This window comes from Exophiala xenobiotica (genome assembly GCF_000835505.1).
Source record: "Exophiala xenobiotica strain CBS 118157 unplaced genomic scaffold supercont1.1, whole genome shotgun sequence".
Classification (NCBI taxonomy): Eukaryota; Fungi; Ascomycota; class Eurotiomycetes; order Chaetothyriales; family Herpotrichiellaceae; genus Exophiala; species Exophiala xenobiotica.
The window spans coordinates 1-22,007 of NW_013562494.1; the positions used below are offsets into that span (position 1 = coordinate 1).

Here is a 22,007-nt window from a genome sequence, read left to right on the forward strand (position 1 = left end):
GGACAAAAATTGCGATCTCGAACAACTCCTCCGCGGGTGCTCGGGCGGCTCCGTACTCAGAGTCCCCTGTAGCTCTATACTGGCAATGAGGTCCATACGTAAGCCTATCTCGATCGGTAGCGTCTTTGCCGGGGAAAGACCCTCTAAACCAAAAGAGGGTCAACTTCAACGACTTGGAACAAATCCTCCAAAGGATCCTTGTAGTTGACGAACCCGCAGAACGGAGGACTGATCGCATAACCTAGCAAGCGCTGCGCTTTCGGTGACAATCGCTTGGCCTTCGCGGGAGGCACCATGAAATATTGGTTTTCCACCTGTCGATACATCCCCCGGCACAGAAAGATGCCGACAGTCTCACGAGCCTCGTCACTGCTTAATATCAGCGCGAAAAATCGCATCACGGACCATCAAAGTGTGAAACTCACGTTGTCGTGTTGGCGCCCCCAGCATGATATACCCCGCCTAAGAACAGTACTGTGTCCCCTGGGTTCAGCTCAGCCGGAACCGCTTCATGTTCAGTCAATGGCAGAGGGGGCAAATGAATCGGCAAATCGGAAGTGTGATACGGCAGGCTCGGCCTCTGAGGCCCGGAAGTATTCATGCTCTTCTGCGCACGGGGTGAGCAAGGTCATTCCGCAAGACGGGCCATCCTGCCTCTGGCTGGTCGTAGTCAAGGACGGAGGACTGGAGAGAAGGTGATGTCTCGGATATTGTTTGTTGCTGCCAGTTGTCCCTGTACTGTCGGTATTTTTGACCGCTCTCTCGTACTTTCAACGCACTTCCCTTGGTTAAGCATCGCCTTGCTGGTCAAATGCCTCGACGTAGAAGGTCCAAGACCAGGGTGAACGCCAGGCGATCGCAGCGTTGTGTCCAATCATTCCTGGGGGTGAGCTAAAATGGGAGTGAAGCATCCTTCGGAATGTCTCCGAGAGGCAACGTCGGGATGAATTCAGAAAGGGCCCTCGAAGCAGGAGTCCGAGCTTGACTGAAAGACCCGCCTAAGGGTGGGTAAGGTCGGCCGTCTGATTGTCAGCCTCAACTCGATTGTGGGCGAGGAGGGTGGGGTTGTTAAGCAAGAAGACTTCCGGGACAATTGCGGTCGTTGACGTGATGTATGAATAGGATTCCGTCGTGCCAGATTCTCACGCAAGCGATGGTTGTTGCCGACAAGCACAGCGACCTATAGCTTCAGAAAAGCATCGTCCAAGTGTTGAAATGCACCAGCCACTATCAATAGCCTCACATAGTTATCTGCATTCCAGTACTAGGCTTCTGACCGCTTCATGTTGTGCGAAATACTGTTGCAGAAGTACAAACGCAGTCCAGCAAAGGGAAACAATGAACGCGCCAATCATCGAGCCGATATTGGTATTTCGCCGCACCTTCCTCTTCGAGCTACTAGTACTCCGTGTCATTCACAGAGTCCCTGCTGGCGATATTGCGTACAGTTTCGCAGCCACAGCAAGTCTTGTGCTCATCCCAGTTCAGCGCTCGCGCAATCAGCTAGGTCGGGTCGATGCCGCCCAAGTCAACACAGCAAAGATTGCGCTCTATGATCCGATAATCCTGTCTCGTCCGATTCCACCTTCAAGTCGGCCTTATTCAGCTTATCAACTCGACTTTCCTCTGCCCTAGCAGTCGTAGCCAAACGACGAAAACTTGGACAAGAATACAAGGTTGCTGCCACACCATGCGTCAAGGGCTATAATGAAAGCTAGGTCATACTGCGCCCCGGACGTTGAAGAAAGAAGAGTGCCCAGCGGATGGCTAGAAGCGTAAGATATACCTGCGCCTCAAGGACTGTCCCGGCCAGGATTGGAGGCCTCGCAATCACCTCCCACGCGCCGAGTGTAACGGTTTATCACAGCCTTTCTTCTCGCTTTCGAATTCGTGCCTACAAGTCAGGCTGTCAACCTTAGGACCTCGGACCATGGCATGGCTCTTCAAGAGCCTCCTTTACAATGTCACAACATCGGTCAGAAGCAAGCATAGAAGAGCTAGAAAGAGACGAGGTTTCAAGCGCAGCAAGCCTACTGCCTGAACAGAATGTGCTCGCCCAACCGGCTTATTCGAGGTTCTCCCCACGCACACTCCGCTGCAACACGGCTTTCGTTGTTTACACTGCAGCGAACAAAGCAAGGCTGTCAATATAAGCTTTACAGCAGACAGCCGGCAAGAAGATGCGGTACGGTTAAACACGAGACATACAGACAGCCAGAACGTCGAGTCTTCTTCTGTCAAGCACCTTGTGGAAAGCATGCTGCCACGGGTTCGATTGGACTGCAAGTTGAATCGCGGAGAGCACACTCGACATCGGGAACCGAAACCACTTGCGAGGATAAGTGCTAATGCGAATGGCGGGCAGGAGGGGAAGCGGGTCAATCTAGCAAGCATCAAAATGTGTTAACTATCGGTAGGCGCTCGTCATTGCTTGTGGGATGCAAGAAGTCGAGAACGAGCAAGTCGAATACCTGAACCTGCCCTCCACGAGGTCGTGAAAATCAGCACTTCCATGTGCTCACCCGGTCATTTGTCACGACAGACACCTCGCCGAGCATGTTCACAAGCTATGCCGAAGATATGAGAGCAACGTCCGCGGCCAGAAGCCGATGGTCGACACCTTGTTATCGCGTTAATCTGCAATACTTGCTGCAGACTCTCTACTTTTGTCCTAACAGTACCGTGTTTCTCGCGTCATTCGTGGTGCAAACTAACCAGGATCAGCTTGCTCTGATAGCTCTTACAGGTGCTCTCCACCCACGTGTCACCCCAGCTGCCCAGATGGTGCCTGTGCACGCCTGGCCGAGTTCGGGGCATTTCATCGTCATGACTAGTTTAGTACATCGCTAGCTCGCAATAAGACTGCAGGTCTCAGCTCTCCCCGAGTTAGTTCACACCATTCCGATCCTCTTCCAGGTACAAAAGGCACATGGTAGCTGCCGTGGAAATGATTGGCCAGCGCCATTTCGTACTTGTCGTCGGATATAAAGATGCTTGATTATGCTTGGTACGTCCAGAAAGCTCACTCCTGCTGTTTAACAAGATTGAAGCTTTGACTTGGATACTTGGGCTTGTGCTTGAAACGACATGAAGCTTTCCATCCTCTCCGTGGCGCTGGTGGCCAAGGCCATTGAGGCTGCCCCGCAGAAGATCACCGCTATCTCGAACGTTGGCGCTTCGACTTCGGACGTCTATCCTCCAGCAGGCAGTAAGCCGTGTACCGATACGTGGTGACTAGATTGAAATAACACCCATCTAGCTGCTGTCAACTCGACGTTGTTTCCGCCCGAATCAAAGGTCGGCTTTCCCGGTCCAACGCAAACCGGTGTTGAGGCAGCAGCGGCCCAGACAGCTCCTCTCTACCCATACAACACCCAAGCCGCCAAGTCGTTCCCTCTGGTTGCTGCACAGCCTCAAGGCTCCAATTCGAGCTCTAACGTCGACATCACGCGCTACTGGGGAAACTTGTCTCCATGGTACTCGGTGTCTTCCGCCGACTATGGTCTGCCCAATGCCAGTCCTTTAATTCCTGATGGATGCACCATCAACCAGATGCATCTGTTGTATCGCCACGGTGCACGATACCCTACCAGCGGCGCTGCGCCAGCGACATTTGCCTCGAAGCTTGCAAATGCCACCAAGGGAGCGGGTTTCCAGGTTGCGGGCGAACTGGCTTTCCTGTCCAACTGGACTTACAAGCTCGGTGCTGAGCTTTTGACTCCCTTTGGCCGGAGCCAAAATTTCCTCCTCGGTGTTGAATACCGCCAATTGTACGGCGAATTGTTGAACAACTTCACCGCTCAAAAGGCTATCCCGGTTTTCCGCACCGAATCGCAGGACCGCATGGTCAAGACCGCCGAGAATTTTGCCGCTGGTTTCTTCGGTGTCCCAGAGTACTTGGACCAGGTAAACATCGAGATCCTTGTCGAAACACTTGGAGTCAACAACTCGGGAGCTCCCTACGAAGTCTGCAACAACTCCAACGTCGCAACCAAAGGAAGCATTGGCACGGCTGCTGCTAATAAATTCGCCGTCAACGCTTTCAACTCGACTCTTTCCCGCTTGAACTCCCAGGTAAATCTTTCTTCGCATCGCAATCCATGTCGCTAATGGCTGAGATGTAGCTCTCTGGCAATCTGACTTTCACGCCTACCGACATCATCGCTATGCTTCAGCTCTGCTCGTACGAGACTGACGCGCTCGGCTATTCCGCGTTCTGCCCACTTTTCACACAGCAGGACTTCCAGAACTACGAGTATTATTTCGATTTGGTAGGCTACTTCTCGATCCTTGGCTTGAACTCTGTGACTAAGTCTTTCCAGTCGTTCTACTACAACAACGGGCCCGGCTCTCCTGTCGCTGCTGCTCAAGGCAAAGGTTACCTGCAGGAGTTCGTTGCTCGATTCACTCAAAGCTACCCGACTGCAATGTCTGCACTCAACCAGACCTTCGACAACACATCGACGTACTTCCCTCTCACCCAGTCCATTTACGCCGATGCCACTCACGAAGTTGTCGTTCTCGATACACTTACGGCCTTCAACCTGACCGCGCTGTTCAATGGACCTGCTTTGAACACTAGCATAAACCAGGGTCGCAACAGCTTCGTGGCCAGCAAGCTTGTACCTTTTGCAACGCACTTCACTACGCAAATTCTTGAGTGCCCAGCTATGAAACCGTCCAAGCAGATCCGATTCATTGTGTAAGTCTCCTCTTCATATCTTTGACGGAATTCGTGCTAATTTGCCAGTAACGATGCTGTCGTTCCAGTCTCGGGCTCTCATCCGGGATGTCCCAATGATCCCAATGGCCTTTGTCCCTTTGACACAATGGTCAGCGTGTTGCAGAAGCGCATCAACGAGATTGACTACAACTACGATTGCTTTGCGAACTACACAGCTACGGCGGGTGTCGATTACAATGGTCGTGCACCACGTACCTGAGGCAAACTCAGGCAAGCAGAACATGAGACACGAAATAATTTGACCGTAGAGCATGACTGATAATATTAATCTGATGTCGATACTGAGCCTGGACTTGTACCGTATCTTATTAACTTTCCTGACCTGCCAATTCTGGTTGTGACTTGCTCTCTTTCGCACTCTATAGATTCAGCTTCAATCGTCTGTCGATGAAATGTCCAAAACTGCCCGTTGATCGGCCGAGCTCGAACGATGATAGCTCCCTATACAAGACAACATTTGATAGATGATTGGCGCGGAGATGACATTGTTGACATGAGCTAAATGAAAGTAGATATATCTCGATTCCTGGCCCGGCTTTGAAGCCGGCCCCAGTAGATCCTCTAGCAACAGGTAATGATGGGCGTGATCGGCAAGATTCGTCCACTGGGGACGGCACATGCTGGCATTGGCCGACGTTCTTTTGCAGTGCTGATGAATCATGGATCTCATCGTCGGCATCTAAACAGGCGGACAAGAGGTTGTCGCCATTGCTTCCCACGAGCAAGGAAGAGCCGCCCTTTCCGAATCCGTCTGATCTACATCTGGGCGTACGTACATGGCTTTCAAGACGGTCCGTACAGACTCTCTCAGGAGAATGGAAGAAGGAAAGTATGGTGTCTAGAAGGCGTGGTCAGTAGTGATGGTATAGCCTGAAATTTGACGGGCAAGAGCAGAATATTGACATCCGAACAGACAACCTATTGTGTTATACACTATTTACGGCGTCGTCCAGCATAGATAGTCCAAACTACTCGGCGTCGGGATCAACAAATCTTCCTGGACCATAGACGTTTCCCACAGACAAGGTATAATTTGGTTGACACGTCTGCAGGGGTATGTTCATCTCAACGACTTGTCTGCTTTCTCGACTGATGCCGTAGAGCGTCCCGTTGGCCACTGTAGATTTGATGCTTCGATCCCAAGCGATCCCTTGCCCTGCAATATCCGGCAAACTCACTGTCGCAACCCAGATAACAACACTACCTGCCGACGGGATTTGCACAGCGTAAGCGGCGCTCGCATCATGACCGGTGATGTAGAGCCACCCATCGGGACCGAAGCTTCCGCCGGAATTGGACATTGGTGAGAAAATCTCTGAGACCATCTCCTCAGGAAAGATCCATGATTGGGAGATGTACTGAAACGGCGATTCTGGACCAGGAGAGAATCGCACGAGTTGAGTATTCATGCTTAGTCCATACGGCTGCGTTTGGCCTTGCTGGACTCGGTCGTAGTTAGCAAACGTTCCATACCACGTCCCGGTACTATCTTGATCAATCCATGTCAGGCTGCCACGGTTGACGCCGAAAGAGTAACTCCGAATGTGTTCCATTGTGGTTACATTCCATTCTTCCACTGATGATGTTTCTGGTGCCGTCGGATAATTGGAATGTGGTGCATACAGTGTGCCGTTGATGACAACGCCACCGTCAAGATGAATGATGGGTCCGTCGGCACCACCGTACCATTGCAGAGTCGGTTCGCCGGTCGTCTTGTTATGCTTGGTGATGGAAAAATTGTCAATGGAGTAGAAATGGTCGCCATCGACGGCAACTCCTTGATTGGCGTCGGTGGCATTGACTAAGCGGACGGTCGTACTCGATATTTGCTGTTCGGAGCCCACGGTACCATTCCCAACGGTTCCATTGAAAGATCCGCGACACTGAACAGGAGTAGAACTTTGGGAAGCAGCTAGAGCTCCGAGAGTGGCAGCAAGACACACAGTGAGAGGTCTCATATTGGATAGCTTCATGGTCACGACGAGATACAGAGTGGGGGGGAGAGTGTGTGAAGTGACAGGATCTTGTGAGCCCATTTGAACGTTTTGTGCCGACTTACCTATAGTCCCGTAGATTGTCTTCTTAGACGCTTTCGAAGCACCATTGCATTGGCAATACCAGCATCAGCGCTCCAGCACGTTGATTGACAAAACGTGCAAAACGATAAGCGAATGCCAAGCTGAGGTTTGACGTATCAAATCTCCAGGCGTGGCCACGAGCCGAGCTTCCACTATTACCGATCTCGACCAACGTCCAGCGGAGGTTGTTAGTGCGTAATGTGCGGATGTTGAATAGACTGAGGAACAACTGTTGCGCGGCGCTGTAAGAGGTAACGAATCAAGTCATACGCCACGGGCATAGAAGAAGCGGACCAACGCATCTGCGGGCGAAGGCATGACAGTGCCTGGACCCGTGTCCCAGTCATTCGTCGAGGTATTCGAACAACCATTGTTCCCCGAGCAGGATGCACCTTGGCCTTTACCGCTCTTTATGCAATTGAAATGTGAATGCTGGGAGACCGGATGCTCCTTATGCATGGCAAGTCGATTCACTGAAGTAGTATCAGTGCCGTACACCAGGCGATCTCAGCTGCGCAGTTGCGGACCCCTATACAGAGATCCACTTCCTGCGCAACCACTATTTCTTTTCGTCCACACTCTGAACCGGTTGAGCTTAAGTGAAGGCGTCCTCGCGTCGGGTCTGGTGCCGAAAACAAGCCTACACTTCTGAGATTGTAGCCAGGTCACTTTCCTACCGTACAGCTAGGTATAATGCGCTGAGCCGTTACTGCCGTTACCGGGTGTTGATCGTTGACGGCTGCGGTTCGACTTTGCTGTTCAAGGGCTACTGAGCGCGCAGGAGGCACGTCACTGCTGAGGAGAACGACCGCTGGCCGGAAGCGCGTCAAAGGCTCTGTGAAAAGGCGACCGGGATGGATTCATGCCATGTCAAGGAAGGTTCCGCGTCGAGGGGCATTTCAAGTCTCGCAAAAGGAGCCACTGGAGTGTGGTGAGTGAGCGAAAGTCGCAGTATCAGTATCGGCTCGGTAATGGCTCTGCGGAGGGCTTTTGAGGTGAAATTGACGCGCTCCCCCCTTCAGCATAATGATTTCGAAGGCTTTGAAGACGCAAATGGCCATTAACTCGATGGTAAGGTCGAAAGTGGGTTGGCAGGCGACACGGCGAGACGACGAAACGACGAGACAGAAATGTTGCTGTTGTTGTGATGACGTAACCCGACCGAAGTGTTGGCGCAGGCGTGCGCAGGCAACTCTGGCGCTCACGCCCCGCTCACCTAGGGCGCAGGACCCTCGAGAAATCTTGCAAATGGCCAGCAGGAGACGGCTTTTTAGGGAATTGTCAACTCAGCAACTCAGTGAAGAACGACCAGCCGGATTTCTGGCATTCCCAGACGAATCTTCTTGACTGCTACTCCCGCGCAAGCAACAAGGACATGTTTTCTCCCTTTCACTTCGTAGCCGTTGACCATTGACGGGATCCGATACAGGCGAATCACCAGGACTAGATTCCACTACGGGGCTCCTGAATCCTCCCTTTCCTAACGCATGCTTTGCTTATTACTTCTACGATGAGAATGACAAGAGACCTTTCAGTGTCGAAACGAGCTGTACCCTCCATCTTTGCCAGCGCGGCCGCTCCGACGACTTCCAGAAACCCACTTGCGTCTCCGGCCTTGACTATTGATCCGCGCTGTATACGACGAGAAGAAACATGAAGAGAAGGACGCTCGGACTGGATTAGGGGACCATGTCCATGGTGACGTCTGAGCTCAATGGAGTCCGTCCTTGAGGCCGAGATCGCAATGCTTGACTGCTTGGACACGATTTGCTGGCACTTCCTGTCCATTATGCATATCAATTATGCTCCTTTTCACGCACTACGATCCGCGTTTCTTCCCGACAGCAACCTTACTCGTCTCCGTGCAATTCCACATGCACCCATTGTCGAGCAAGAAAGTTTTCGTCGGCAATAGGTGATGGAGTACAATAGGTGCCACATTACCGTGGTGGACCGGGGCAAACTCACGACCACTAACTCATCCAAGCACCAAAGAATCCAGCCAAACAGTTCAGACCCTGTACAGCAACCTTCTTCGAGGTATCATTCACAGCAGGAGAATTCCGAAGCATAAGGCTTGAAGCATGCCTTCTCCAACCTTGGCAAGTCTCGCCCAGCAAGCATTTCAGAGCCAGCAGTGGCAATGCTTGAAAGCGAAAGCGTAAGTCAACAGCCGTCTTCGCAAGGCGTGACATGGGTCGCGATAGCATATACGATAGCATCGAGTGGAGTCCAGCAGAAGCTCCAATGCTCTGGCCCAATCGTCAAAGGCTTGCCAAGTCTTGTCTTACGCCAGACCAAAGATCCGGACCACCATCTTTTATCAGATGAGCATTGCGGTCTCGAGCTTGAGTCTAGCCGACGCCGTTAGTCCACACAGTGGGCTTGTCGGTGCTGAACAGGGCATGGTCGGGTGGGATTGACACACGGCCTTGGCCCAGACAGTCACGGATGTCTCTTGATCGGATGATTAGATATGATAAAAATTTTATCTCACATCTGATATTTAATCTGGCTGCATACTGATCTCTCCTTGTGCAAGTTCACCACTCTTCACGGCTCGTCTTCTTTGCCTGCAGGAAACATGAGATTCCGACTTCCTTCTTCACTGCTCCCAGCAGCCACGCCGGACAGGGCGAGTTCCAACGATGTCGATATGCCGGAGCCCGCGCTCCATGAGAGACAGGCCATGGGGAAAGAAGCCGGCGTCAACGCGAACACCAGTCAAGCCATTCCCGAAAATGAGAAGACGGAACTTCAACATGGTGTTGCGAGTGTTGAGGCTATGACTGAGGTATGGACTAAGCGAGATCTCCTCATCGCATACGGACTGTGAGTGAACGGGACGCTGCACGAGCTTCTGCTGACCATCTTCAGTATCTGGGTCGTGGAGTTTATGCTCGCATTCTCCTCTGGCATCGTTTCCACCTTGACGCCATATGTCACAAGCTCGTTCCAAATGCATTCCTTGACTGCAACCACCAGTATCATTTCATCCTTGATTGGAGGCCTCTTCAAGATCCCCTACGCCAAAATTCTTGATATTTGGGGTCGTCCACAGGCCTTCTTGATCATGGTCTCCTCGATCACTCTTGGTCTCGTGATGATGGCGGGTTGCAATGATGTCAAGACCTATTGCGCCGCCCAAGTCTTCTACTCTGTTGGGTACACAGGCATCGACTTCTCCATGACCATCTTCGTAGCCGACACGTCCAAGCTGCGAAATCGTGCTTTTATGCTCGCCTTCACAGCTTCCCCGTACCTCGTCACCACGTGGGCTTACGGTCCGGCTGTTAACAGCATCCTTAGTACTATCGGGTACAGATGGGGCTTTGGCATCTGGGCGATCGTGCTGCCGCTGATTTGTGCACCGCTCTGCGCACTATTCTGGTACAACCAAAGAAAGGCCAACAACTTGGGGCTCATCCCTCCTCGACCAAGCCGTGGAAATGCTTTTGAAACCTTCATCTACTACTGCCGGGAGTTCGATGTCATCGGACTGCTTATCATCAGCACAGGACTGGCGCTTTTCCTGCTGTCGTTCAGCCTGTACTCCTACCAAAAGGACGAGTGGAGATCACCACTCATCATTTGCTTCCTCATCTTCGGGGGCTTGCTCATCATTGCGTTCGGATTGTACGAGAAATACCTTGCACCAGTTACGTTCATCCCTTGGTATTTGTTGAAGAACCGCACCATCATCTTCACCTATACCATGGCAGCCAGCATCTACGTTGCCTGGTACATCTGGGACAGCTACTTCTACTCGCTCAATATCGTCCTGTTCCGGCAATCAATCACGCAAGCGACGTACATCGGCAACATCTACACCATCGGATCCTGCTTCTGGTCACTTGTCCTCGGCGTTTGCATTCGCTTCAACGGCCGCATAAAATGGTATGCGCTGTGCTTCGGAGTTCCACTGACGATCCTCGGTGTTGGACTGATGATCCATTTCCGCCAACCGGGTGTCCACATCGGCTACATCGTCATGTGCCAGATCTTTGTCGCTTTCGGTGGCGGTACACTCGTTATCTGCGAGCAGATAACTGTCATGGCGGTCTCCACCCATCAGCACATTCCGGCGGTCCTCGCCATGGAGGGATTGGTCGCGTATGTCGGCAGTTCAATCGGACTGGCAATCGCCGCAGCCATGTGGACTGGTATCTTTCCACAGAAATTGTTGGAAAACCTACCTGCAAGTGCACAATCCGACTTTGCCAGCATCTACGGTGACTTGACCGTACAAGCCAGTTACCCTGTTGGAAGTCCGACAAGAATTGCAATCGATAAGTCGTACGCAGAGACCCAAAGGCTGATGCTGATCGCCGCTACCAGTTTGTACACAATCACGCTGGTCTCAACTGCCTTGTGGAAGGATATTGATGTCAAGAACATGACGCAGCGCACCAAGGGTTTGATCTAGACGGTGGTGCGCCCAAGGTTGAAGACCTTTGTGACTGGACCTGTCGAACAAGGAACCATTGACGATGCTATCCGGTTGCGTAAAAGTCCTCATTTGCTTCAGGTTAATGTACGAATAGGAATAAAGCAAGACCTCTTAACCTTCGATCGCTTCTTTTTATGTCCTTTGCACTCGACCGCCAATACATATTCGTCCCTGCCGAAGATGTGATTCCGCCCTCCACAACGATCTTCTACCCGATGTCGTATCTGAGGCACACTAGGCTCACCCTTACCTCACGCAATGCTTGAAATTGAACCCACCGTGCCGCCGACGTGCTTCTCCCAACAAGTACGCGACCGCGACAAGCCATGTAGATGCTTTTCGAGTACAAGTCTACCTGGGCATCGTCTCCCCGTCCATTAGACAAAGATGGTATATACGTCGCTAGTAAGACTCGATTACGGCTACCACACGGAGAACATCGGGTGCCCAGGCTCGGGCAATGCGGCTCGACGCCGATGCTAACTTTATGAGAGCCATCAATACGACGTATTGTTTGTGTCTGAACAACCACCGGTTCCCAGCAATCTCCATCCGAAGCCATAACATCTGCAACGCCTGCAATCAAACAACACTTTCGGACCAGCTTATCGAAGCACCAAACATGGCCGAAAGTATCCAAACTCAGAACTGTCCGGCTACAAAGGTCTTACGATTCGCACAAGATGTCTTGACTGCCAATGGTGTGCCATTTGAGAACGCCGAGACCATCGCCAAATGTCTTGTCGCCGCCGACCTGCGCGGTATCGACACCCACGGAGTCAACCGCATACCGTCCTATATGGAGCGAATCCGCCAGGGAGTACTCGACCCGAAAGCCGAACCGACCGTCAGTCAAGTCACTCCGGTCGTGGCACAGGTCGACGGACACAATGCATTTGGCTTTCTGGCTGCCTCGCAGGGGATGGAAAAAGCCATTGAGATGGCCCAGGTGTTTGGGATAGGCATGGTTTCGGTGAAACACTCGAACCATTTCGGCATGTCCGCATGGATCGTGCAGAAGGCCATCGACGCCGACATGATGTCTCTGGTGTTCACGAACTCGTCGCCCGCTCTTCCTGTCTGGGGCGGCAAATCTAAACTACTCGGGGTGTCACCCATAGCTTGCGGAGCTCCCGGAAAGACAAGGCCCTTCATCCTCGACATGGCACCGAGCGTTGCTGCTCGTGGAAAAATCTACAAGGCCAAGAGAAGAGGAGAGCGCATTCCTCTCGATTGGGCGTTAGACAAGGATGGCGCACCGACGGACGATCCCGCCGCCGCTCTGGAAGGTGTTATGCTGCCCATGGGAGGTCCTAAAGGCTCGGGTCTGGCACTCATGATGGATGTCTTCTCAGGTGTACTGTCCGGATCAGCCTTTGCAGGTGAAGTCACCGGACCATATGACCCATCCAAGCAAGCTAATGTGGGCCATTTCCTCGTCGCTATCAAGCCGGATCTTTTTTTCTCTTTGGAAGAATTCAAAGATAGAATGGAGTACTTATATCAGCGGGTGGTGACTTCAGAAAAGAGGCAGGACTTCGATCGCATCTACTTTCCGGGCGAAATTGAACAGATCAATCAGGAGAGACGAGAAGCCGAAGGGATACCGTACACCCAATCTGAGGTTGACGCGCTGAACAAGGAGGCTGACTCGGTGGGAGTCGCACACTTAACAGCGTGAAGTGCCTATCCACCACTCCCCATTGTACGTTCCTGGATCAAGCTTGAGGACCGCTTGCTTTTCGAGGGAGTACCTCCGTTTCCCAGTCTTCAGCAAGACGCTCGACGATATAGCCCCACGGCCAGCCATTATTTTGCTCCGTGGCCTGCAGGAGCTCGAGCACACGCTGCTGCAGACCAGGACTGGTTATCCAGGAAGACATTGTGCAAGCTGCATGGCAGGCGAAAAATCTTGGCACTGCTTCGTCTGTAGACAATGCTGATCCGAAAAGCACATCGGTGTACTGTGTAATCTGGCTCTGCGTTTCGCGTAATGTCTTGCCATGCCCGATGCCCATTCGCGAGTGACTGGCTCGTTTTGAAAGCAGGAGAATCTTGGCCATGCAGATATGTTGGACAGCGATAATATGGCTGGACTGAGTGTACCACAACGTACCGAATGTCTCTGCATCGCCGGGTTCGTGGTAGAAGGGCCGAAATTTCTCAGACGTCAAACTCTCCCATTCCGCCAGACCATCACTCAGCTCCAGCTCTGCCACGGCTTCGTGGGTTCCGAAGCAGTATTGTATGGTTTCAACCAGAATCCAGATTGCTCGGTGAATCAAGGATTGTTCCGAGCCGCCATTCTCGTATTGCCACCTCTGTCGAAACTCCAGGCTAAACGGTAGGGTCTGCATTTTGAGGGGCCGCTGATACGCCAGCGAGAACTGAACGTCTTGAAGGACGAATACCCAGAATGCTGCTTGAGTCAGACCCCCACTAAGGGCATACTCAGTCCTTGAATTGATGAAGACCGACCCGCCCAGCAGATGGCGCTGCAAATCGTGAACTGGTACATTTGCTACACCGCTTTCAGTGAAGAGCAACTCGTACGGCCAGCTGAACACTCACAAGACAATTGTTCAAAAAGGCGGAGGATGACTGTCGACGGAAGTATAGTCTCAATATGACGATCCAGATCCTCCTCGTTGAGCATAGCAAGTAGCATTTGTACGGCCTTCTCGTGGTAGTGATCCGCCAATTCCGAGTTGCATCTTCCAAATTTCGAGAGATGCCGTGCTGCAACCGCCAAACACGCGTTGAGAAGCAATGGGGCTGAGGGTGCTCTGCGAACAAGATCCGAGCCGAATCGGCTGTCTTTGTCGCAAACATCGAGCTGTACAATGTTAGAAATGGACGCAGTTGGACGGAAAACGCACCCATCGGCAGAGGGTCGATGAAAAATGTCGTAGGAGGTATGCTTCTTCCGCAGAACAAGGAGATTGTCGATGAGCCAGCAGCCAACTCGACTCATTCAACAATCCTTGGGTAGTACTTGGAGATGAAAGCCCAAGTAAATGGTGTTGTAGGGGAGTTTGATAAGACTCGACTGACGGCGCCGAGAGGATTGTGCCAGCATCTTCCGGGAAGCTGCCATCTTGATCGAAAATGTGATTGCCAATAATGGCAGCGTCGGACTCCGATTCGAATTTCCAAGTAGTCGTATCTGCCTCGTAATCTGACGCGATATCGTTTGTCTCGTCGACGAAGGACACTATGAGCATCTATCAGCAACGGCCTCTTACACGGGGCTGCGGAAACCAACGATTTGAAGGCACGGAGATCCAGGTTTGATCTTTGGCAAATGCGACATCTCGTCCACCGTACTCGAGAGAACCGGGTTGATTGATGGAAGGGTTCATGCCATCACGGAAGCTGATACGCTTCGTAGGCGACAGGCAGTCTCGGTTGCTCTTACGGCATTGTGAACACACAGGGCTTAATCCATCGCCTTCGCGGTCAGTGTCTGCTTATGGACTTCGGATGATGTAGCGTACATTTCAAGTGACGGCGACGGCACGTAAGACTGCGGATTGTGAGCCAAAATTAAGGTCACAAAAGTCTGGTGGTCCCATACCATGTTATCATTGGGGTCAGGTTGTCGCCTTTGGCGACATCTGAGTGATTGTTTTGGTGCAGACCAGTAACTGAAGCGATTAATTACATTCTGGCACGGAACGCAAACGGAGGGATTTGAGCGAAGGAGAAACGAGAAGAGAACGTCAAGTAAATGAAAATGTACCTAAATATTCTGGGCGAGAGAGCGGCTCCATGCTTGGCCAGAACGATTTGGCAGGGGCTGATGACGCCCATAAGGAGAGCAATGCTTAACTAGATGTTGCCCCGCGTGGAGAATACTAACAGGTACAGTACCTCCATCAGCCTCTTCTGCAATCCAACCTTCGATTCCAATCTCTATCATGACCCGTCGACCCTCTTCTATCTAGTGTCGCCAATCTACCAGGAATTCTATTCTATCTCTACTCAGTGAACGCCGTTGACTAACGATTTCTCCCGAATCTCGGAAACGGTGACCGAGGAGAGTTTTCCCTTTCCAACACCATCCACATGAAAACCATTGACGCCGTTCTTCAATGGTCGGATGGCCTCTCTTAGCTTTCCGAAATCAAGAGTGCCAAACCTGTCCCGCATTTCTGTCACTGAAGCCACCGTGACAGCAGAGATCCACGGCAAACACGTCTTGTTGCCTTCACCCTTGCCCCTACCACCAAAGCCCGTTTCCTTTGCAAACATTGGATCATCCACGAACCACGGGCTGACCAGTACGCCCTCCTCTTGCAGGCCTTCCATTGCGTAACCCCATTTCGTGCCTACGTTTTGGTTGTTGCCCATGAAGCACAGTTCCGCAATGTCGAGAAAGAGTGTATCTCCTGTGATTTGTGAGATCCGAATGAGGTCCGGCACTGCAATGACTCCCATGGGATGGAAGTAGCCAGCTCCCGGAGTGTCGCATCCAGCAATGCCAGTGCTTCGGAATCCAAGCCTCCCAAGTGTCGAGGTAGGTGGCAAGGGCACATCCCACAGCATGATCCAACTGGCACTGAGCTGCGCAGCACGTATGGCGCCTTCAAGGAAGTACGAGCCACCGACTTGTTTGTCTTCGTACAGGGCGAGCAACGCATGACAGCAGAAGTAAATACTTTCGTGGTCCATCAACTGCGGTTTTGCATAAATCGAATCGTGAATTCCTCCGTTATGCTTGACCTTGTCCACCAATTGTTCGCGGACAAATCGTCCAGCTCTGATGGCAGCAATCCGGTAGGCATCGTCCCCGGTGATCTTGCTGAGGCGCAACAGAAATGGAATAACGGTCGCTGTCGAGGATCTTTGTTGATAGTAAGTCTGACCAAACCAAAAGTCCGGTGACACCAATGGTTGGCCATCGAGGTCGTACGCTCTTCTCCAGGCTCCATCTTGCTCCTGCTTCGAGAGAAGGAAACGGCCAAACGCCTCAATAACACCGAACCATTCGCGCGGCGCTGACGGCAGCGTCTCGTACAGCCCCAGTAATGCTTCGGTTTCCTCCAAAACACAACGGAGATACACACCGTGTGTGCCTGAGAGAGCTTTGATGATGTTCTCACGATGGGCGTATAGTGGTCCCATGTGCTTCTCGAGGTCATCCCCAGGCTCGGCATATGCGAGCGGGAGTAGCAGACCAGTCCACCAAGAGCCGTGCCTCTGAAGATCCATATTGTACAGGCCGTAAGTGAATCCAAATGGCGACTTTGAGGCATTGCCCACATAGAATTTGATCACTTTCGAAGCCTTTTCGTAGCCCTCACTCCCCGGCTTTGACGCCTTTAGCAGGTTGGCTGCGTTCATTATCTGCTGGCCGGTGAAGCCGTACTGCACAACATTGGCCAACTGCTTGCCATCTTGTGGATGACAATTCGTTACAAAACCTGCGCCGCCAGAACTATCCTCCATGAAATAGTGCGAGAGAGCAGTGAGTCTCGACGCAGAGATCTTTTCGAGAGGCTGGTCGAGCTGCACTGGGTTTGGTTTCAGCGTGGCAAACTGTCGTCGCAACAGCTCCCATAGCGCATCATGCCCCGATTTTGCATTGAAAATCCGGACGATGTAAGACACATTGAAACGATCCCCAGCTGAGACGGGCCGGAATGCTCCCCAAGGCGTCCGTTGCTGGACGAGGAGAGCGTTGCAGGCGTCTCTCTCGACGTACGGGTATGATCCGGTCAGCAAAGAGTTGTGAAGACCATTGTCGTGCGGTTCGAACCCAAGGGATCCGATATCCGTGTCTTGCAGGAAACCCTGTTGGCCAACTTTGCGTGAGGGTTCCTGGTCGAATTTCGGTATATCAGCCCTTGAAAGGGAGATTGCGATCTGTCGCTTTGGGTGGTATGCAAGCACTGAGAGAGCGTTCAGCCGATCTTCCCGGTATGAAAGTCTCTTGGTTTCGAGATAATCTTCCAGTCCATCTTCATTCAGATCATTCAGGTTGTAGCACGCATTGGGTGCGTAATATTCCATATCGTTGTAATCGACCCCTTCAGGGAAGGAAGGCTGCAATGCCAGTCCAACACGCAATCCAATGTGAGATGACGCTGATGAGATTTGAACGGAACGTGAGACCAAGAAACTGCTAGCATCTAACTTTGTCCACTTGTCCTGGAGGCTTCCTGTTACGCCTTCCCTGGCGAAAGCAACTGTGCCCGTCGTATCGCTTGAAGATGTTTGTACCTCTTGATAGCCCAGAGTCTCTCTACGCCCGCCTGCGGAAAATGGCTCTTCTGTTCCTCCCCATTCGAGGATGACCGGGCTCTGCAACCGGAGAACAGATTCATGTCCGGCATTCCAGCACAGGGAATGCTCGTCGGGCCCCATATTCTGGGCTCCAAAAGACAGTGTTGCACTCATCGTGACGAAGGGTGAGTCGGTAAGGGAAAGGGAAACTCGCACAGCGTTCAAAGACAGGGTGATCTGGATGAATGGGTTAAGAAGAAGCAAAGGGGAAAATGTTAATCACCCTGAATATTCGACTTGAAACCCAAGAACATGAGCATGACTTAACTCCACTGCGCGGGTACCTCTCTATTGAACGCGTGACAGTATCCAGAGCCATTGATCAACCTGCTCTCGGGACTCACCTGCCAAATCTAGGACATAGATCGGGATACGATGGCCATCGGGCAAGTCGCATGGGGAAAGGTGGAGAGTTGACGGGGTCCTGGGAAGTTGCGGGTTTGAACGAGGCCTCGGGGAGGCCTCCAGGTCCTGTCTAGCCGAAGGTACAGGCATCGAGAAACATGGAGCCCCAAACGTCAGCTGGCATCTGGCTGGAGATATGCCGAAAAATTTGTTCGCCCACTTTTGACCACAACTTCGGGACACGGCTGGGAATTGATCCACTCGCACCGGGAGAGGACCAGATCGGGACGCGTGCACCAGCGTGGGCCGACTATTTAGTTCCTTAGGAAGGTCGGGCCCGAGTTGCCAACCAAGATGTCGCTCGCTTCCCCAGGTTTGTCGCCCCAGTCGAGCCAGTCCTGACGAGTATATAATAGCTGGGCGTGGAGAGATTGTTCTTGTTGGCAGACCACATCTTCGGATCTCCTTCCAGCTCCTTGCCTTTCACCATGGACCGCATCACGCAGCCTGAACAGCACCCGCAGGCACCCGTCAAACAAGACGCTGCAATGGCACTTGAGGAGATAGAACAAGGCGGTTACAACTACAATGAGGTGGCCAAAGACTCGACCCATTGGCTTCAACTTACCCGTGATGCGAAGCAAGCCACGGCGAATGAGCATTCCATGACCATTTGGGAAGGTCTGACAGCATACAAGAAAGCCGTTTTCTGGTCATTCTGCTTTTCGTTGACAATTATCATGGACGGATACGACACTGCCTTTCTGGGGAGCCTGTATGCCCAACCTGCATTTCAAAGAGACTTTGGAAGGCCATATGATGACGGAACAAAATATCAAGTCACGGCCAGGTGGCAAACCATGCTGAACATCCTCGGCTTTCTCGCCACGATCATTGGTGTCTTCCTTGACGGTTGGTTGTCGGATATTTTCGGTCGCAAGAAGGTTGCACTGGGAGCCCTTCTTGTCGTCAACGGCACCATCTTCTGTCAATTCTTTGCAAGCTCCTTGCCAGTATTGCTGGTGGGCCGAATGCTGTCCAGTGTACCCTTCGGTATCTTCGCAGCGTCGGTCAATACCTATGCGGCTGAAATCTGCCCGGTCGTCCTTCGTGGATACCTGACGACATACGTCTGCCTTTGTTGGATCTTGGGACAATTCGTCTCCTCTGGCGTCACGTACAGCGTGTCAGGCATGACAAGTCAATGGGCATACCGAATTCCCTTTGCCGTGCAGTGGGCCTGGCCACTGCCGATCTTTACGGTGCTTCTGTTCTGCCCAGAGTCGCCGTGGTGGCTGGTGAGAAAGGGCAGATACGCTGAAGCGGAACGTACCGTCAAAAGGCTCTGCAATGGCAAGCATGCTGAACGAGCAAAGGAGACGGTAGCCATGATGATTCACACCAACCAACTCGAGCAGGAAGTCGATGCTGGCGCCTCTTACTGGGACTGCTTCCGTGGAATCGACTTGCGAAGGACCGAGGTAGCCTGCATTGCGTACGGCATCCAAGCACTCATCGGCTCCCCTTTGCAAGGCTATACCACGTACTTCTTTGTGCAAGCCGGTCTCCCAACCTCAGACGCATTCAAACTCAACATTGGCAACAACGCCCTCTCCGTGGTCGGCACAGTGCTTGCGTGGCCCTTGCTCTCATACGTTGGTCGACGAACGATCTTCATGTACGGGCTTCTCTGCATGACAATCCTGTACTTCGTCATCGGATTTGTTTCACTTTCCAACAGCGGGGGAGCAGCTTGGACCCAGTCGGTGTTGTTGATGGTGTATCTTTTTGTGTACTCGCCATCTGTTGCTGCAACCTTGTACACCATTGTCGGAGAAGCAGGATCGACGAGACTTCGAGGCAAGACCGTTGCATTGGCCCGAGCTACGGCATACATTATCGATATTGCGATCTATCCAATTCCGGCATTTGCACTGAACCCAACAGCATGGGGCTGGGAAGGAAAAACGGTAAGACTATGATGACAGCCATGTGAGAGCTTATTCTAACATGCTGCAGGCATTTTTCTTTGGCGGCCTGTGTATTCCATGTCTGATATGGGTGTTTTTCAGACTTCCTGAAACAGGTGGAAGGACATTCGAGGAACTTGATATCCTGTTCGAGAAGCGAGTTCCCGCGAGGAAGTTTGCCAGCACCAAGATTGACGCTTATCACGCATATGATGAGATGGTGGAGGATCTGAAGGCAAAAGAGGATAATTAGGTCGAAGAGGAGCCACGGGGTCCGGAAGGAGGTGTGACATCTAGACCCGGCAAGATCACTGATCATCAGACTGCTCCATGCAGATTGCGTGTAGCTGCAACCATGTTCACTTCAGAGTCCGCAGGGCGTCTGCATACAAATCATCAGATACTCTCCTATTCGTTCTTGGTGTCCAGCCAGACTCGCGTGAAAGTACCGGGCATATTTGATCGTTATCACCTGATGGTATGCCGGTAGCTTGCCCGGCCTCCAGTTGCCGGCCACTTACTTTCTCGTCGCTAGCGAGCGAGCCAGCGAGACGTTCAGGCCCCACCACTTCTGCTCGTATTTCCGATCGCGCCTGTCCCGAGAGTGTTGTCGGGTCAATGATGTCTAAAGTCATGGACCTATTGATTCCGTCACCATGAACAAGGTTGACAAGCTTGGATAGGATGTTCCACTCGAGCTTCAGCTTGACGCTGTAGACGAAGGCCTTGATGCTTTCTTGGTAGAGCTGGAGATGCTTGTACTCGAGGATGATGAGCGCGACCTTGGAGTATGTCAGTCCTTGCACGGAGATGGATTTGCTGGCCACTCACGTCCATACAGATGATGATGATGTTGATTGTAAACAGTTGCCAGATCATGCTCCGAGAATTTGCTCTCGAGATGACTTTGAGTAGACTGGTGGTCTTCCAAAGGTAGAGGCTGGAAATTATCAGTTCTTGGAGGGTGACGCCGGTCATTTGGATGTGTTCCATGTAGTAGTATGCTTCAGAAAAGGATGGGAGCCCTGAGTACGTCGAGCCGAAGTCTAGAATCACCGTCGGGACCAGGAAAATGAGGCTGTTGACGACAATCATCCACTTGACGCCCATCAAGATTTTGACATTGTCCAGTATCAGGCCCAGCCGCGAGTAGAGTACGAGAGATTGGCAGACAATCATGCATACCCAGCCCACGTCCAGCCATGATTTGCTCAGCCATAGGATACAGAGTTCGAAAAATCCTAGCATCATTCCAGTGGTATAGGCGAAGACGCCGAAGTTGCAGAGGGCCAAGCTCCAGAAGTATAAGCCTCTCCTTCTTTTGAATGTCAGTGAGATCAGAAGAATCATTTCCAGCGAGTTGTAGAGAGCCAAAGCCACACTGAGTGTGACAATGATCGAGGAGGGAGTATATCGGCCATCGAAGGACTGTTTCTCGACCGCGACTGCATAGTGGTTCGGTGACTCTGTCTGCGCTACGGTGACGGTGACGACGGCCATATCAGGAGGATTGAGCAAGCTGAACGCATATCAAAGCGGCAAGGATATGGGCATACCACATAGAGGCTGCCGTCGCCCTCGTAGGACATTTATCGAGGACTGCGAAAAGATTCGAGATGCCTGGAGAGGCTGCGCCTGTTGTTGATGGAAAAAGCAACGAGTCCGGGTTGCCTTACCTTACTAGTGCCCGCCTGATCAGGTGCATGGTACTTTGATCGCTTCATGCAGGGCTTCAGACTCGAGTGAGGCTGGCACGGCTGGTTATCTGCGAAGAAGCTGTGGTTGGTGGGGAGCGACATATCACAACGCAGAAATGTTACGCGTGATCAAGTGCCCGGGGCTTGAGTAAAGCCAAAAAGTCCGCCCAGAACTCGTTTTCAAAGGTCCCTGCCGCCCGTGACACGAGTGCTTCTTAGTGGCTACTCGGAGTGACAGCAATAATGAAGGACCGCTCCGGCGCTTGACCCAGGCATGGGCGACAAGCACCGCCCCGAAAAACCCCAGTTTGTTAGAGCCATCATGCGCGAACCGAATCCAAACCGTCCAGGACGAAAGAGCATCATTCTGCGGAATCGGTCGTTTTCTTAGGCCTTCCGGTTCAAAGCAAACCAAGGGCAACTTAGCCGATCAAC

The 22,007-nt window shown here is 52.1% G+C and overlaps 9 protein-coding genes across 10 annotated transcripts; 4 read left to right on the forward strand and 5 right to left on the reverse strand.

Annotated features, from left to right (window-relative positions):
- Positions 1 to 143: 143 nt before the first annotated feature.
- On the reverse strand, positions 144 to 601 carry PV05_00001 (uncharacterized protein; the record flags this gene model as incomplete). The annotated part of the gene is made up of 2 exons (XM_013464859.1): positions 144 to 369; positions 426 to 601. The coding sequence occupies 2 exons, from the start codon at positions 599 to 601 to the stop codon at positions 144 to 146; spliced, it is 402 nt and encodes a 133-aa protein (XP_013320313.1).
- A 2,312-nt stretch (positions 602 to 2,913) lies between these two features.
- Positions 2,914 to 5,034, forward strand: PV05_00002 (uncharacterized protein). Its single transcript, XM_013464860.1, has 5 exons — positions 2,914 to 3,208; positions 3,260 to 4,074; positions 4,125 to 4,271; positions 4,323 to 4,702; positions 4,751 to 5,034. Exons 1-5 carry the CDS (start codon positions 3,088 to 3,090, stop codon positions 4,941 to 4,943), a joined length of 1,656 nt encoding a protein of 551 aa, XP_013320314.1. The 5' UTR covers positions 2,914 to 3,087; the 3' UTR covers positions 4,944 to 5,034.
- Positions 5,035 to 5,675: 641 nt separating this feature from the next.
- Positions 5,676 to 6,959, reverse strand: PV05_00003 (uncharacterized protein). Its single transcript, XM_013464861.1, has one exon. It carries the CDS (start codon positions 6,778 to 6,780, stop codon positions 5,713 to 5,715), a length of 1,068 nt encoding a protein of 355 aa, XP_013320315.1. The 5' UTR covers positions 6,781 to 6,959; the 3' UTR covers positions 5,676 to 5,712.
- A 2,367-nt stretch (positions 6,960 to 9,326) lies between these two features.
- Positions 9,327 to 11,394, forward strand: PV05_00004. 2 transcript variants are annotated; one of them, XM_013464863.1, is made up of 2 exons: positions 9,327 to 9,654; positions 9,700 to 11,394. In XM_013464863.1, exons 1-2 carry the CDS (start codon positions 9,407 to 9,409, stop codon positions 11,246 to 11,248), a joined length of 1,797 nt encoding a protein of 598 aa, XP_013320317.1. In that variant the 5' UTR covers positions 9,327 to 9,406; the 3' UTR covers positions 11,249 to 11,394. The 2 variants fall into 2 exon arrangements, with proteins under 2 accessions (XP_013320317.1, XP_013320316.1); XM_013464862.1 differs by having other exon boundaries at positions 9,327 to 9,616.
- Positions 11,395 to 11,768: 374 nt separating this feature from the next.
- On the reverse strand, positions 11,769 to 14,966 carry PV05_00005 (uncharacterized protein). The gene is made up of 6 exons (XM_013464864.1): positions 14,850 to 14,966; positions 14,770 to 14,798; positions 14,538 to 14,723; positions 14,152 to 14,486; positions 13,844 to 14,108; positions 11,769 to 13,793 (listed from the first exon to the last, which is right to left on the reverse strand). Exons 1-6 carry the CDS (start codon positions 14,858 to 14,860, stop codon positions 12,991 to 12,993), a joined length of 1,629 nt encoding a protein of 542 aa, XP_013320318.1. The 5' UTR covers positions 14,861 to 14,966; the 3' UTR covers positions 11,769 to 12,990.
- On the forward strand, positions 11,793 to 13,245 carry PV05_00006 (uncharacterized protein). The gene has a single exon (XM_013464865.1). It carries the CDS (start codon positions 11,895 to 11,897, stop codon positions 12,951 to 12,953), a length of 1,059 nt encoding a protein of 352 aa, XP_013320319.1. The 5' UTR covers positions 11,793 to 11,894; the 3' UTR covers positions 12,954 to 13,245.
- Positions 14,967 to 15,160: 194 nt separating the features above from the next.
- On the reverse strand, positions 15,161 to 17,674 carry PV05_00007 (uncharacterized protein; the record flags this gene model as incomplete). The annotated part of the gene is made up of 1 exon (XM_013464866.1): positions 15,161 to 17,674. The coding sequence occupies one exon, from the start codon at positions 17,672 to 17,674 to the stop codon at positions 15,257 to 15,259; it is 2,418 nt and encodes an 805-aa protein (XP_013320320.1). The 3' UTR covers positions 15,161 to 15,256.
- Positions 17,675 to 18,274: 600 nt separating this feature from the next.
- Positions 18,275 to 20,236, forward strand: PV05_00008 (uncharacterized protein). Its single transcript, XM_013464867.1, has 2 exons — positions 18,275 to 19,875; positions 19,925 to 20,236. Exons 1-2 carry the CDS (start codon positions 18,394 to 18,396, stop codon positions 20,126 to 20,128), a joined length of 1,686 nt encoding a protein of 561 aa, XP_013320321.1. The 5' UTR covers positions 18,275 to 18,393; the 3' UTR covers positions 20,129 to 20,236.
- PV05_00009 (uncharacterized protein) lies at positions 19,691 to 21,519 on the reverse strand. Its single transcript, XM_013464868.1, has 2 exons — positions 20,707 to 21,519; positions 19,691 to 20,657 (listed from the first exon to the last, which is right to left on the reverse strand). The coding sequence occupies exons 1-2, from the start codon at positions 21,373 to 21,375 to the stop codon at positions 20,235 to 20,237; spliced, it is 1,092 nt and encodes a 363-aa protein (XP_013320322.1). The 5' UTR covers positions 21,376 to 21,519; the 3' UTR covers positions 19,691 to 20,234.
- Positions 21,520 to 22,007: the final 488 nt, after the last annotated feature.

What these genes read in the sequence shown, in the direction of transcription:
- PV05_00002 (XM_013464860.1), top strand. Translation starts at nt 3,088, where the DNA reads ATGAAGCTTTCCATCCTCTCCGTGGCGCTGGTGGCCAAGGCCATTGAG. An exon ending in CGTCTATCCTCCAGCAGGCA is followed by an intron (nt 3,209 to 3,259) that starts GTAAGCCGTGTA and finishes ACACCCATCTAG; the next exon opens with CTGCTGTCAACTCGACGTTG. An exon ending in AAGCAGATCCGATTCATTGT is followed by an intron (nt 4,703 to 4,750) that starts GTAAGTCTCCTC and finishes CTAATTTGCCAG; the next exon opens with TAACGATGCTGTCGTTCCAG.
- PV05_00004 (XM_013464863.1), top strand. Translation starts at nt 9,407, where the DNA reads ATGAGATTCCGACTTCCTTCTTCACTGCTCCCAGCAGCCACGCCGGAC. An exon ending in CTCCTCATCGCATACGGACT is followed by an intron (nt 9,655 to 9,699) that starts GTGAGTGAACGG and finishes GACCATCTTCAG; the next exon opens with TATCTGGGTCGTGGAGTTTA.
- PV05_00003 (XM_013464861.1), bottom strand. Translation starts at nt 6,780, where the DNA reads ATGGGCTCACAAGATCCTGTCACTTCACACACTCTCCCCCCCACTCTG.
- PV05_00008 (XM_013464867.1), top strand. Translation starts at nt 18,394, where the DNA reads ATGGACCGCATCACGCAGCCTGAACAGCACCCGCAGGCACCCGTCAAA. An exon ending in GGGGCTGGGAAGGAAAAACG is followed by an intron (nt 19,876 to 19,924) that starts GTAAGACTATGA and finishes AACATGCTGCAG; the next exon opens with GCATTTTTCTTTGGCGGCCT.
- PV05_00009 (XM_013464868.1), bottom strand. Translation starts at nt 21,375, where the DNA reads ATGGCCGTCGTCACCGTCACCGTAGCGCAGACAGAGTCACCGAACCAC. An exon ending in TCATCATCATCTGTATGGAC is followed by an intron (nt 20,658 to 20,706) that starts GTGAGTGGCCAG and finishes ACATACTCCAAG; the next exon opens with GTCGCGCTCATCATCCTCGA.
- PV05_00006 (XM_013464865.1), top strand. Translation starts at nt 11,895, where the DNA reads ATGGCCGAAAGTATCCAAACTCAGAACTGTCCGGCTACAAAGGTCTTA.
- PV05_00005 (XM_013464864.1), bottom strand. An exon ending in CCGTCGCCGTCACTTGAAAT is followed by an intron (nt 14,724 to 14,769) that starts GTACGCTACATC and finishes CTGACCGCGAAG; the next exon opens with GCGATGGATTAAGCCCTGTG. An exon ending in GATCTCCGTGCCTTCAAATC is followed by an intron (nt 14,487 to 14,537) that starts GTTGGTTTCCGC and finishes AGATGCTCATAG; the next exon opens with TGTCCTTCGTCGACGAGACA.